General features: G+C 40.7%; 1 protein-coding gene across 1 annotated transcript in view; it reads right to left on the reverse strand.

Annotated features, from left to right (window-relative positions):
• tfr2 (transferrin receptor 2) overlaps window positions 1-16,195 on the reverse strand; it is a 41,457-nt gene that overhangs the window by 1,938 nt on the left and 23,324 nt on the right. The window contains exons 6-10 of the mRNA XM_039818895.1: window positions 9,071-9,246; window positions 6,309-6,428; window positions 3,562-3,644; window positions 3,379-3,442; window positions 2,795-2,862 (exon numbers count right to left, since the gene is read on the reverse strand). Coding sequence (XP_039674829.1) covers window positions 2,795-2,862; window positions 3,379-3,442; window positions 3,562-3,644; window positions 6,309-6,428; window positions 9,071-9,246 — 511 coding nt within the window. The remainder of the gene's footprint in view (window positions 1-2,794; window positions 2,863-3,378; window positions 3,443-3,561; window positions 3,645-6,308; window positions 6,429-9,070; window positions 9,247-16,195) is intronic.

The raw sequence follows: 16,195 nt of genomic DNA on the forward strand, positions 1-16,195 counted from the left end.
CTGAATATATAGTAACTAAATAGAAACTAAATATATTATTGACCTGTCTGATTATATAGTAACTAAATATATTATTGACCTGTCTGAATATATAGTAACTAAATATATTATTGACCTGTCTGAGATATATAGTAACTAAATATATTATTGACCTGTCTGAATATATAGTAACTAAATATATTATTGACCTGTCTGAATATATAGTAACTAAATAGAAACTAAATATATTATTGATCAGTCTGAATATATAGTAACTATATATATTATCTGTCTGAATATATAGTACTAAATATATTATTGACCTGTCTGAATATATAGTAACTAAATATATTATTGACCTGTCTGAATATATAGTAACTAAATATATTATTGATCAGTCTGAATATATAGAAACTAAATAGAAACTAAATATATTATTGACCTGTCTGATTATATAGTAACTAAATATATTATTGATCAGTCTGAATATATAGTAACTAAATAGAAACTAAATATATTATTGATCAGTCTGAATATATAGTAACTAAATAGAAACTAAATATATTATTGACCTGTCTGATTATATAGTAACTAAATATATTATTGACCTGTCTGAATATATAGTAACTAAATATATTATTGACCTGTCTGATTATATAGTAACTAAATATATTATTGACCTGTCTGATTATATAGTAACTAAATATATTATTGACCTGTCTGAATATATAGTAACTAAATATATTATTATCAGTGAATATATAGTAACTAAATATATTATTGACCTGTCTGATTATATAGTAACTAAATATATTTTGACTGTCTGAATATATAGTAACTAAAATATATTATTGATCGTCTGAATATATAGTAACTAAATATATTATTGATCAGTCTGAATATATAGTAACTAAATATATTATTGACCTGTCTGATTATATAGTAACTAAATATATTATTGACCTGTCTGAATATATAGAAACTAAATAGAAACTAAATATATTATTGACCTTCTGATTATATAGTAACTAAATATATTATTGACCTGTCTGAATATATAGTAACTAAATATATTATTGACCTGTCTGAATATATAGTAACTAAATATATTATTGACCTGTCTGAATATATAGTAACTAAATGAACTAAATATATTATTGACCTGTCTGATTATATAGTAACTAAATATATTATTGACCTGTCTGAATATATAGTAACTAAATATATTATTTGTCTGAATATATAGTAACTAAATAGAAACTAAATATATTATTGACCTGTCTGATTATATAGTAACTAAATATATTATTGACCTGTTGAATATATAGTAACTAAATATATTATTGACCTGTCTGAATATATAGTAACTAAATATATTATTGACCTGTCTGAATATATAGTAACTAAATAGAAACTAAATATATTATTGACCTGTCTGATTATATAGTAACTAAATATATTGTTGACCTGTCTGAATATATAGTAACTAAATATATTATTGATCTGTCTGAATATATAGTAACTAAATATATTATTGACCTGTCTGAATATATAGAAACTAAATATATTATTGATCTGTCTGAATATATAGAAACTAAATATATTATTGATCTGTCTGAATATATAGTAACTAAATATATTATTGATCAGTCTGAATATATAGTACTAAATAGAAACTAAATATATTATTGATCTGTCTGAATATATAGTAACTAAATATATTATTGATCTGTCTGAATATATAGTAACTAAATATATTATTGATCAGTCTGAATATATAGTAACTAAATAGAAACTAAATATATTATTGATCTGTCTGAATATATAGTAACTAAATATATTATTGATCTGTCTGAATATATAGTAACTAAATATATTATTGACCTGTCTGAATATATAGTAACTAAATAGAAACTAAATATATTATTGATCAGTCTGAATATATAGTAACTAAATATATTATTGACCTGTCTGAATATATAGTAACTAAATAGAAACTAAATATATTATTGACCTGTCTGATTATATAGTAACTAAATATATTATTGACCTGTCTGAATATATAGTAACTAAATATATTATTGATCAGTCTGAATATATAGAAACTAAATAGAAACTAAATATATTATTGACCTGTCTGATTATATAGTAACTAAATATATTATTGACCTGTCTGAATATATAGTAACTAAATATATTATTGATCAGTCTGAATATATAGAAACTAAATAGAAACTAAATATATTTTACCTGTCTGAATATATAGTAACTATATATTATTACGATAAAAATATTAAGATTCTAAAAACTAAATATTTTATTTTTATTTACATAATTTTTGACTGTCTATATGTAACAATATTATTACTGTCTAATTATAGTAACTAATATTTATTCTATATAGTACAAAATTATGATATAAGAAATTTCGTTATAATTAGATGACTTTTTCGTCTTATATAGTAACAATATTTTGCCTTCTGAATATATAGTACTAAAATATTATTTCAGTTGAATATAGAAACTAAATAGAAACTAAATATATTATTGACCTGTCTGATTATATAGTAACTAAATATATTATTGACCTGTCTGAATATATAGTAACTAAATATATTATTGACCTGTCTGAATATATAGTAACTAAATATATTATTGACCTGTCTGATTATATAGTAACTAAATATATTATTGATCAGTCTGAATATATAGAAACTAAATATATTATTGACCTGTCTGATTATATAGTAACTAAATATATTATTGATCAGTCTGAATATATAGAAACTAAATAGAAACTAAATATATTATTGACCTGTCTGATTGCAGCATCCACCAGGTCGACCAGTAGAGGACTGGTGTAGGCCGACAGGACATCATCACCTGCAGACAGACAGGCAGAGAGACAGACAGGGAGACAGACAGGCAGAGAGACAGATAGACAAGCAGCCAGACAAGCAGCCAGAGAGGCAGACAGACAGACAGGGAGACAGACAGGCAGACAAGCAGCCAGAGAGGCAGACAGACAGACAGGGAGACAGACAGGCAGGCAGGCAGAGAGACAGATAGGCAGAGAGACAGACAGCCAGGCAGAGAGACAGACAGACAGGCAGGCAGACAGGGAGAGAGACAGACAGACAGAGAGACAGACAGACAGACAAGCAGACACAGGCAGACAGACAGAGAGACAGACAAGCAGAGAGACAGACAGACAGACAGACAGACAGAGAGACAGATAGACAGACAGGCAGACACACAGAAAGACAGACAGACAGGCAGACAGGCAGACAGACAGACAGGTAAACAGACAGACAGACAGACAGGGAGAGAGACATTTACTTTATTGCTTTCAATGGCTGATATATTAATGAAGCTCTCTGATTGGCTGAGATCTGTTACCCATGACGGCCTGGTCCAGACTGAAGTAGGCTACAGCCTTCAGGTGGAGCATGGACAGGTAACCCTGGAAACAGAGGTCAGAGGTCAGCACAGAGGTTACATTATTGTTATTTTTATTAATTGTAATGAACTCTGAATGTCTTTGGGTTGGTTAAATCCTTCCTCCTCTGCGATTGGACGAACCTCCAGCCATTCAGTCGCCCCGACGTTCCCAAAATCTCCAGCGTCCCAGCTGACGAACAGCAAACTGCGTCTGGGACTGAAACCTGCACACAAACACAAACACACTTAAAAAAACCCACAGTGGTTCCCAAACTGCAGGGCCCGGCATTAGAACCAAACACCACAACTACCAAAACAAAGGCAAGAAAATACGCACTGAAAGGAGTAAAAGGATCTTACTCTTTAACTAAAAGGTCTGTCTCTGTAGGGATCCTTTCCATAAGGAGGTCGACCTTTCTGTTAAAGAGTAAGATCCTTTTATAAAACTTAAAAACATCCACAAAATTGCGTTCCCTTAAACCCACCAGAGTCCATGTAAATAAACAGTGATTTAAGCATCGTAAAATACCAGGGCTGTCAGCATTAACGCGTTAATCGCGATGCGAATAAGGCCCGAGCATAACGCCAAAACACTGGATGTTGTCAGCACTAACACAATTTAAAGCGCCCATATTATGCTCATTTTCAGGTTCATAATTGTATTTTAAGGTTGTACCAGAATAGGTTTACATGGTTTAATTTTCAACAAACACCATATTGTTGTTGTACTGCACAGCTCTCTCTCACTGCTGCTGATCCTCTTTTCACCTGGTTTCTGTTTTAGCTACAGAGTGAGACCTCTTTTCATCTTCTTCTTCTGTACTATCTTTGATTGCACTCGCACATGCTCAGTAGCTCAGATGTAGAGCATGTCAGCTAGCTAACTCTAGAGACAGTAAAAGAAAGCCTGTTTCTCCAACTTTGGTCAGTTACAAGGATCAGGATCAACTGGGAGACTTCTAAATGAGGGCGCACATGTAAGTAGTTCTTTTGTAGATTAGGGTGAACTTGTGTGTGTTGTAGCAGTGCTTTGCTATTGAGAACGACGTAGCATGCTAGCGTTAGCATGCTAACCGTTAGCTACGAGCTAACGGTTGTGGTTAGCCAGCTCATTTCGGACTGTGACGTCACAGTCCGAGCCGATTTTGACCAGCTCACCAGGAGACTGAAGGCAGGACACATTCAGAAACATATCTCACTCAGAACACCATGGATGGATGTTTTTCAAAGTGTGTATGTGTGTGGAAGCACCAGAGACACAAAATAACTCCCCAAATCACCAGAAAAAGAGATTTTTTCATAATATGGGCACTTTAAGATACATATTATTCTGTTAGTTTGAATCAACATATATGAATTTTATTTATTGTTTCCTCCTAGTTTAATACTGCTTTTATTGTTCTGTTTGAATTTATATTTTTTTCACTTTATACCCTGTGGTTTTGCTTCGTTGTATATCTTTCTGCTTTTGTGTTGTCTCTTGTCTTGTGCTACGTTGTGTGTTGAGCTCTGTTTTGTTGTTTTCTGTTTTTTGTGATGCTTTGTGCTAAGTTTTTTTTTTTGCTTGTGTTGTCTTTTTGTTTCTTTGTATTTAAAAAAAAAAGCCTTTTTTTAACATCGAAGGCAGCAGGGGACTACAGATGAAAAATAGCCTTTTTAGCTAATTCTGGCTTTTTTAACCCATGGGAAATCATGTGTTTTATTAATTTGCGCTGTCCCCTTTCATAAATAAACTAAACTCAAACTCGTTCATTTTTTTTAATCGCACGCCGCCATTTATTAATTTATTTTACACTTCACTCGGCTTCGCGTCGTGCCTAACAGGCGACTATTTTGACCTTTTGCCGCACCGTTACTTTTCATCAAGCTGCCATACTTCCTCCTAACACATCCTCCTGCTGCAGGCTGCAGGCATGATGGAGAAAGACAGCAGTAAACACGATTCTGAATGGACCCGGACGGCTCGTAGACAAGTCGAAAGCCACGTGCACATTGTGTAAAGCCGAATTAAAATATCACCGAAGCGCTTCGAGCTTGAGCTACCAGCTACGAGCTCAGCATATAGTCCAGTTAACGTGACTCGGGCTGATGCTAGCGGGCTCAGGCTAAGCACTAATTGGAGAGTGCTACTCGCCGACCTGTTGATGAAACAAATCCCAAAAAATTACTACAGCTCTTGCGAAATGGGTGGCAACTAACTGCAGACCTGTCAGCATCGTAGAAGACTCGGGTCTTAAAGATGTACTATGGTTGACCCTGTTATACATTAGCGTCGAGGGGGACAGTAGTTTCACGCACACACAGCCTGTACTCCACGGAGGAAGCAGTGATCACTGGAGCTGCTGCAAAGTGCTGCAAGGTGATCACTGGACGTTAGTGAGTAATCTACATTATTTAGGAGTTACTGCACACTGTATTGACTCTGGTAGGGTTAGGGATTTTTTTGTTTTTTTAGTTAGGTACTTGGAGGAATTGTGCAATAATGACAAATTCACACATTTTTCTTTTGTTTACAGTAAATAAATAAATAATAAACAAATACAGTACAAATCTTAAAGTCAAGTTCATAAAGTCACTTTCTTTGCATTCATTTGATTCCCAATCAAGATACACTGGTAAGAACTGCGTCCCATTGTTAATATTTACTTAAAAACAGTTCTGAAATGCAAAATAATAGAATTTTAATCATGTGATAAAACATGCGATTAACTATTGAAATTCAGCGATTAATCGCGATTAAAAAAAAAATGTAATCGTTTGACTGCCCTATAAATTACACTTCATTCAAAGTATCTGTGTCCATGTCTCATCAGGGGCTGAGCCCCCCTAAATGGTCTGATCCTAGAACCGCCCCCTGTGAAGCCCACCTGTGTCGTGGTGAGTCTTACCTTTCTTCACCATGGCGGAGAAAGTTCGCGCCAGCTCCAGGAGGAGGGCCGTCCCGACTCCGGAGGTCACGGCGCCGGGGCCCAGAGAGTCCCTCTGAGCTCCCAGGATGATGTACTGGTCTGACAGAGAGATGGAGACACATGTGGTCCACTCATCAGGTCAATCTTCACTTTGATGATTGATGGAACAAACTCAGCGAGCCTCAAAACAAATCTGATGTCAGGGGAGTTTTAGTTTTTTTTTTAAACTTCATGAAAAAACTAAAAACGACTAAAGAGTATTGTTAGGACATGTGGCAAGATTGCAGGCATCACCTTCCCCACTCTCTCCCACATCTACTCCAACAGAGTGGCAAAGAAGGCCCGATCCATTGCTGCTGACCCTAGCCCCCCCTTGTCCTGCCAGTTTCAGCTACTCCCTTCAGGCCGTAGGTACTCCATGCCCAGATGCAGGTCCAATAGACTCAGAAACTCTTTTATCCCAACTTCTATTTCCATTTTAAACAATTTGCCAGAACCGTTTTAAAGGTATGTATTTTATTTACTATTGTGGTTTAGAAACTGTGGGTATTTCATGTTTTGCTGTATTGTTGTGTGTCTTGTCTTTATGTCTGTCTGCTGGCTGTACAAATAATTGCCCCTCGGGGATAATAAAGTTACCTTGATCTTAAAGGGATACACCACCGTTTGTTGAAATAGGGCTTATCCCGGTCTCCCCTAGCAGTAGATAGGTGGGGTCTCCTCTAGCTGTAGATAGGTGGGGTCTCCTCTAGCTGTAGATAGGTGGGGTCTCCTCTAGCTGTAGATAGGTGGGGTCTCCTCTAGCTGTAGATAGGTGGGGTCTCCTCTAGCTGTAGATAGGTGGGGTCTCCTCTAGCTGTAGATAGGTGGGGTCTCCCCTAGTTGTAGATAGGTGGGGTCTCCCCTAGCTGTAGATAGGTGGGGTCTCCTCTAGCTGTAGCTAGGTGGGGTCTCCTCTAACTGTAGATAGGTGGGGTCTCCTCTAGTTGTAGATAGGTGGGGTCTCCCCTAGCTGTAGATAGGTGGGGTCTCCCCTAGCTGTAGATAGGTGGGGTCTCCTCTAGCTGTAGCTAGGTGGGGTCTCCTCTAACTGTAGATAGGTGGGGTCTCCTCTAGTTGTAGATAGGTGGGGTCTCCCCTAGCTGTAGCTAGGTGGGGTCTCCTCTAACTGTAGATAGGTGGGGTCTCCTCTAGTTGTAGATAGGTGGGGTCTCCCCTAGCTGTAGATAGGTGGGGTCTCCCCTAGCTGTAGATAGGTGAGGTCTCCTCTAGCTGTAGATAGGTGGGGTCTCCTCTAGCTGTAGATAGGTGGGGTCTCCTCTAGCTGTAGATAGGTGGGGTCTCTCCTAGCTGTAGCAGGTAGGTGGGTCTCCCTAGCTGTAGATAGGTGGGGTCTCCTCTAGCTGTAGATAGGTGGGGTCTCCTCTAGCTGTAGATAGGTGAGGTCTCCTCTAGCTGTAGATAGGTGGGGTCTCCTCTAGCTGTAGATAGGTGGGGTCTCCCCTAGCTGTAGATAGGTGAGGTCTCCCTCTAGCTGTAGATAGGTGGGCCAACGCATTTTTTGTGCATGCATCGTTTTATTCCGGTGCAACACCGGCAGCGCCGCCGCTAGTTAGCTTAGCGTAGTGAATGGAATCCTATGTTGCCGGTTAGCATGTTGTGAGTAAAAGTGAGCCAACAAAAGACATTAAAACAACCTAATTACTTGCACTGAGACAGAAAATGTGTCGGCCCACCTATCTACAGCCAGGGTAGACCGTGATAAGAACTATTTCAACAAACGGTGACGTATTTCTTTAACCTTTAGTTTTTATGCACCGAATCCAGGATTGGGTTTCTGATTCGACTGAATATTGGGCTTTTTGACGGAGTTGGGTTTCTGCCGAACCTTAGAGTTTTTTCCCAGCGAACCGAACCCTACGCTTGCGCTACGCTGGTCACCGTAATGACGGCGCCATTGATTACGGGAAGGTGTTTACGTAGGTCACACGTGTCAAACTCAAGGCCCGAGGGCCATATCCAGCCCCTCACAGGGTTTGAGACAAAGGGGACAAAAACAACAGTAGAAAGAAGGAAGGAAGGCAGCACTAGGGCGACAAAAGGGACAAAAAATTCAAATAAGCGACAAAAACTTTGAAAAAAGCAGAAAAAAAAGAAAACTTGGAGAATAAAAAGACAGTAGAAGTAACTACAGCCTTGGAACTGAAAACATTTTGCAAAAAATGTCACGTACCCCCTGCAGTCCTCCATAGTACCCCTAGGGGGACACGTACCCCCTGCAGTCCTCCATAGTACCCCTAGGGGGACACGTACCCCCTGAAGTACTCCAGAGTACCCCTAGGGGGACACATACCCCCTGCAGTCCTCCAGAGTACCCCTAGGGGGATACGTACCCCCTGCAGTCCTCCAAAGTACCCCTAGGGGGACACGTACCCCCTGCAGTCCTCCAGAGTACCCCTAGGGGGACACGTACCCCCTGCAGTCCTCCAGAGTACCCCTAGGGGGACATGTACCCCCATTTGAGAAACACTGATCAGTCCTTCCAGAAAAATGCGGAGTTTTAAGATATATTATGGGACTTTTTTGCAACAAAAATGCGGAGGTTATGAAATCATGCAAGCACCGAATATTTTGCGTGGAAATCGGCAATTTATGCGCCAAAAGTGCGACGTACTTGAATAAATATGAGGACTTTGGCTGATTATGCGTAGGATTATGGGACTGCCTGACAAGGAGAGTACCTGGCTCTACTCGGCCCGTCAGAGAGGAGAAGATGTTGTTCAGCAGGACCGGGGTCAGGGCGTTGTGGACCGACAGCTTGACTCTGCGTCCGGTGCTGAACTCTGGGCCGACCACGCAGCGCACGTAGGGCAGCCGCCCACGCCAGGACGACGGGCAGGACGGGCCCGACAGCTGGCTGGGACACAGAGACACTCAGTCAGCTCCATACACTGTATATTATTAATATAGTCTGTATAATAGTAATAATATATTATTAATAATAATACAGTATTATTAATAATAATATATTATTATTAATAATATATTGTTATTATACAGACTATAGTAATAATAATATATTATTAATAAAAATAATATATCATTAATAATATATTATTATTATTAATAATATATATATATATATATATCATACAGTCTATGTGTGTGTGTGGGTGTCTCTGGGTATTACTATGTGTGTGTGTCTGTGTGTGTTACTGTGTGTGTGTGTGTGTGTCTGTGTGTGTTACTGTGTGTGTGTGTGTGTGTGTATATGTGTGTGTGTGTGTTGACCTGATGTTGGCGCTAGATGAATAGTTAGATCATGTGTTTATGTTGTAGTGATGGCCCACTTCCTTAACAGCTTTGGTTCTGGAAGTGTTTTTCCCAGTTCAATATCTCCGTTGACGTTTATTTAAAGGCTGATATAAAAGAGATTTAAGCCTGGTACCGAGCCAGCCAGCTACTATAAAAGAGATTTAAGCCTGGAACCGAGCCAACCAGCTACTATAAAAGAGATTTAAGCCTGGAACCGAGCCAGCCAGCTACTATAAAAGAGATTTAAGCCTGGTACCGAGCCAGCCAGCTACTATAAAAGAGATTTAAGCCTGGAACCGAGCCAGCCAGCTACTATAAAAGAGATTTAAGCCTGGTACCGAGCCAGCCAGCTACTATAAAAGAGATTTAAGCCTGGAACCGAGCCAGCCAGCTACTATAAAAGATTTAAGCCTGGTACGGCGAGCCACGCTACTATAAAGAGATTTAAGCCTGGAACCGAGCCAGCCAGCTACTATAAAGAGATTTAAGCCTGGTACCGGAGCCAGGCTACTATAAAGAGATTTAAGCCTGGAACCGAGCCAGCCAGCTACTATAAAGAGATTTAAGCCTGGCACCGAGCCAGCCAGCTACTATAAAGAGGATTTAAGCCTGCTACCGGGCCAACCAGCTACTATAAAAGAGATTTAAGCCTGGTACCGAGCCAGCCAGTTACTATAAAAGAGATTTAAGCCTGGTACCGAGCCAGCCAGTTACTATAAAAGAGATTTAAGCCTGGAACCGAGCCAACCAGTTACTATAAAAGAGATTTAAGCCTGGAACCGAGCCAACCAGCTACTATACAAGAGATTTAAACCTGGAACCGAGCCAGCCAGCTACTATAAAAGAGATTTAATCCTGGTACCGAGCCAGCCAGCTACTATAAAAGAGATTTAAGCCTGGTACCGAGCCAACCAGCTACTATAAAAGAGATTTAAGCCTGGTACCGAGCCAGCCAGTTACTATAAAAGAGATTTAAGCCTGGTACCGAGCCAGCCAGTTACTATAAAAGAGATTTAAGCCTGGAACCGAGCCAACCAGTTACTATAAAAGAGATTCAAGCCTGGAACCGAGCCAACCAGCTACTATACAAGAGATTTAAACCTGGAACCGAGCCAGCCGCTACTATAAAGAGATTTAAGCCTGGTACCGAGCCAGCCAGTTACTATAAAGAGATTTAAGCCTGGAACCGAGCCAGCCAGCTACTATAAAGAGATTTAAGCCTGGAACCGAGCAAACCAGCTACTATAAAGAGATTTATGCCTGGTACCGAGCCAGCCAGTTATTATAAAGAGATTTAAGCCTGGAACCGAGCCAGCCAGTTACTATAAAGAGATTTAAGCCTGGTACCGGAGCCAGCCAGGTACTATAAAAGAGATTTAAGCCTGGAACCGAGCCACCAACCAGCTACTATAAAGAGATCTAAGCCTGGAACCGAGCCAACCAGCTACTATAAAAGAGATTTAAAGCCTGGAACCGAGGCAGGCAGCTACTATAAAGAGATGTAAGCCTGGAACCGAGCCAGCCAGCTACTATAAAGAGAGTTTAAGCCTGGAACCGAGCCAACCAGCTACTATAAAAGAGATTTAAGCCTGGTACGGAGCCAGCCAGCTACTATAAAAGAGATTTAAGCCTGGTACAGAGCCAGCCAGGTACCATAAAAGAGATTTAAGCCTGGAACCGAGCCAACCAGCTACTATAAAAGAGATTTAAGCCTGGAACCGAGCCAACCAGCTACTATAAAAGAGATTTAAGCCTGGAACCGAGCCAGCCAGTTACTATAAAAGAGATTTAAGCCTGGAACCGAGCCAACCAGCTACTATACAAGAGATTTAAGCCTGGAACCGAGCCAACCAGCTACTATAAAAGAGATTTAAACCTGGAACCGAGCCAACCAGCTACTATAAAAGAGATTTAAGCCTGGAACCGAGCCAACCAGCTACTATAAAAGAGATTTAAAGCTGGAACCGAGCCAACCAGTTACTATAAAAGAGATTTAAGCCTGGAACTGAGCCAACCAGTTACTATAAAAGAGATTTAAGCCTGGTACCGAGCCAGCCAGTTATTATAAAAGAGATTTAAGCCTGGAACCGAGCCAGCCAGTTACTATAAAAGAGATTTAAGCCTGGTACCGAGCCAGCCAGGTACTATAAAAGAGATTTAAGCCTGGAACCGATCAAACCAGCTACTATAAAAGAGATCTAAGCCTGGAACCAAGCCAACCAGCTACTATAAAAGAGATTTAAGCCTGGAACCGAGGCAGGCAGCTACTATAAAAGAGATGTAAGCCTGGAACCGAGTCAGCCAGTTACTATAAAAGAGATTTAAGCCTGGAACCGAGCCAGCCAGCTACTATAAAAGAGATTTAAGCCTGGTACCGAGCCAGCCAGTTACTATAAAAGAGATTTAAGCCTGGAACCGAGCCAGCCAGCTACTATAAAAGAGATTTAAGCCTGGAACCGAGCCAACCAGCTACTATAAAAGAGATTTAAGCCTGGTACCGAGCCAGCCAGTTATTATAAAAGAGATTTAAGCCTGGAACCGAGCCAGCCAGTTACTATAAAAGAGATTTAAGCCTGGTACCGAGCCAGCCAGGTACTATAAAAGAGATTTAAGCCTGGTACCGAGCCAGCCAGTTATTATAAAAGAGATTTAAGCCTGGAACCGAGCCAGCCAGTTACTATAAAAGAGATTTAAGCCTGGAACCGAGGCAGGCAGCTACTATAAAAGAGATGTAAGCCTGGAACCGAGCCAGCCAGCTACTATAAAAGAGATTTAAGCCTGGAACCGAGCCAGCCAGCTACTATAAAAGAGATTTAAGCCTGGTACGGAGCCAGCCAGCTACTATAAAAGAGATTTAAGCCTGGTACCGAGCCAGCCAGGTACCATAAAAGAGATTTAAGCCTGGAACCGAGCCAACCAGCTACTATAAAAGAGATTTAAGCCTGGAACCGAGCCAACCAGCTACTATAAAAGAGATTTAAGCCTGGAACCGAGCCAGCCAGTTACTATAAAAGAGATTTAAGCCTGGAACCGAGCCAACCAGCTACTATACAAGAGATTTAAGCCTGGAACCGAGCCAACCAGCTACTATAGAAGAGATTTAAACCTGGAACCGAGCCAACCAGCTACCTATAAAGAGATTTAAGCCTGGAACCGAGCCAACCAGCTACTATAAAAGAGATTTAAAGCTGGAACCGAGCCAACCAGTTACTATAAAAGAGATTTAAGCCTGGAACTGAGCCAACCAGTTACTATAAAAGAGATTTAAGCCTGGTACCGAGCCAGCCAGTTATTATAAAAGAGATTTAAGCCTGGAACCGAGCCAGCCAGTTACTATAAAAGAGATTTAAGCCTGGTACCGAGCCAGCCAGGTACTATAAAAGAGATTTAAGCCTGGAACCGATCAAACCAGCTACTATAAAAGAGATCTAAGCCTGGAACCAAGCCAACCAGCTACTATAAAAGAGATTTAAGCCTGGAACCGAGGCAGCCAGCTACTATAAAAGAGATGTAAGCCTGGAACCGAGTCAGCCAGTTACTATAAAAGAGATTTAAGCCTGGAACCGAGCCAGCCAGCTACTATAAAAGAGATTTAAGCCTGGTACCGAGCCAGCCAGTTACTATAAAAGAGATTTAAGCCTGGAACCGAGTCAGCCAGTTACTATAAAAGAGATTTAAGCCTGGAACCGAGCCAGCCAGCTACTATAAAAGAGATTTAAGCCTGGAACCGAGCCAGCCAGCTACTATAAAAGAGATTTAAGCCTGGTACGGAGCCAGCCAGCTACTATAAAAGAGATTTAAGCCTGGTACAGAGCCAGCCAGGTACCATAAAAGAGATTTAAGCCTGGAACCGAGCCAACCAGCTACTATAAAAGAGATTTAAGCCTGGAACCGAGCCAACCAGCTACTATAAAAGAGATTTAAGCCTGGAACCGAGCCAGCCAGTTACTATAAAAGAGATTTAAGCCTGGAACCGAGCCAACCAGCTACTATACAAGAGATTTAAGCCTGGAACCGAGCCAACCAGCTACTATAGAAGAGATTTAAACCTGGAACCGAGCCAACCAGCTACTATAAAAGAGATTTAAGCCTGGAACCGAGCCAACCAGCTACTATAAAAGAGATTTAAAGCTGGAACCGAGCCAACCAGCTACTATAAAAGAGATTTAAGCCTGGAACTGAGCCAACCAGTTACTATAAAAGAGATTTAAGCCTGGTACCGAGCCAGCCAGTTATTATAAAAGAGATTTAAGCCTGGAACCGAGCCAGCCAGTTACTATAAAGAGATTTAAGCCTGGTACCGGAGCCAGCCAGGTACTATAAAAGAGATTTAAGCCTGGAACCGATCAAACCAGCTACTATAAAAGAGATCTAAGCCTGGAACCAAGCCAACCAGCTACTATAAAAGAGATTTAAGCCTGGAACCGAGGCAGGCAGCTACTATAAAAGAGATGTAAGCCTGGAACCGAGTCAGCCAGTTACTATAAAAGAGATTTAAGCCTGGAACCGAGCCAGCCAGCTACTATAAAAGAGATTTAAGCCTGGTACCGAGCCAGCCAGTTACTATAAAAGAGATTTAAGCCTGGAACCGAGTCAGCCAGTTACTATAAAAGAGATTTAAGCCTGGAACCGAGCCAGCCAGCTACTATAAAAGAGATTTAAGCCTGGAACCGAGCCAACCAGCTACTATAAAAGAGATTTAAGCCTGGAACCGAGCCAACCAGCTACTATACAAGAGATTTAAGCCTGGAACCGAGCCAACCAGCTACTATAAAAGAGATTTAAACCTGGAACCGAGCCAACCAGCTACTATAAAAGAGATTTAAGCCTGGAACCGAGCCAACCAGCTACTATAAAAGAGATTTAAAGCTGGAACCGAGCCAACCAGTTACTATAAAAGAGATTTAAGCCTGGAACCGAGCCAGCCAGCTACTATAAAAGAGATTTAAGCCTGGAACTGAGCCAACCAGCTACTATAAAAGAGATTTAAGCCTGGTACCGAGCCAGCCAGTTACTATAAAAGAGATTTAAGCCTGGAACCGAGCCAGCCAGTTACTATAAAAGAGATTTAAGCCTGGTACCGAGCCAGCCAGGTACTATAAAGAGATTTAAGCCTGGAACTGAGCAAACCAGCTACTATACAAGAGATTTAAGCCTGGAACCGGGCCAACCAGCTACTATACAAAGAGATTTAAACCTGGAACCGGAGCCAACCAGCTACTATAAAGAGATTTAAGCCTGGAACCGAGCCAACCAGCTACTATAAAGAGATTTAAAGCTGGAACCGAGCCAACCAGTTACTATAAAGAGATTTAAGCCTGGAACCGAGCCAGCCAGCTACTATAAAAGAGATTTAAGCCTGGAACTGGGCCAACCAGCTACTATAAAAGGATTTAAGCCTGGTACCGAGCCAGCCAGTTATTATAAAGAGATTTAAGCCTGGAACCGAGCCAGCCAGTTACTATAAAAGAGATTTAAGCCTGGTACCGAGCCAGCCAGGTACTATAAAAGAGATTTAAGCCTGGAACGGAGCAAACCAGCTACTATAAAGAGATTTAAGCCTGGAACCGAGCCAACCAGCTACTATACAAAGGATTTAAACCTGGAACCGAGCCAACCAGCTACTATAAAGAGATTTAAGCCTGGAACCGAGCCAACCAGCTACTATAAAGGGATTTAAAGCTGGAACCGAGCCAACCAGTTACTATAAAAGAGATTTAAGCCTGGAACCGAGCCAGCCGCTACTATAAAAGATTTAAGCCTGGAACTGAGCCAACCAGCTACTATAAAGAGATTTAAGCCTGGTACGAGCCAGCCAGTTATTATAAAAGAGATTTAAGCCTGGAACCGAGCAAGCCAGCTACTATAAAAGAGATTTAAGCCTGAACCGCGCCAACCAGCTACTATAAAGAGATCTAAGCCTGGAACCGGAGCCACCAGCTACTATAAAGAGATTTAAGCCTGGAACCGAGGCCGGCCAGCTACTATAAAAGAGATGTAAGCCTGGAACCGGGCCAGCCACTACTATAAAGAGATTTAAGCCTGGAACCGAGCCAGCCAGCTACTATAAAAGAGATTTAAGCCTGGAACCGAGCCAGCCAGTTACTATAAAGAGAGTTTAAGCCTGGAACCGAGGCCAGCCAGCTACTATAAAAGAGATTTAAGCCTGGAACCGAGCCAACCAGCTACTATAAAGAGATTTAAGCCTGGAACCGAGCCAGCCAGTTACTATAAAGAGATTTAAGCCTGGAACCGAACCAGGCCAGCTACTATAAAGAGATTTAAGCCTGGAACCGGGCCAACCAGCTACTATAAAGAGAATTTAAGCCTGGAACCGAGCCAACCAGCTACTATAAAAGAGATTTAAGCCTGGAACCGAGCCAGCCAGCTACTATTAAAAAGAGATTTAAGCCTGGAACCGAGCCAGCCAGCTACTATAAAAGAGATTTAAGCCTGGAACCGGAGCCAGCCAGCTACTATAAAGGGATTTAAGCCTGGAACCGAGCCAGCCAGCTACTATAAAAGAGATTTAAGCCTGGTGCAGACCAGCC

Source organism: Perca fluviatilis, chromosome 12, assembly GCF_010015445.1.
Source record: "Perca fluviatilis chromosome 12, GENO_Pfluv_1.0, whole genome shotgun sequence".
Taxonomy (NCBI): Eukaryota; Metazoa; Chordata; class Actinopteri; order Perciformes; family Percidae; genus Perca; species Perca fluviatilis.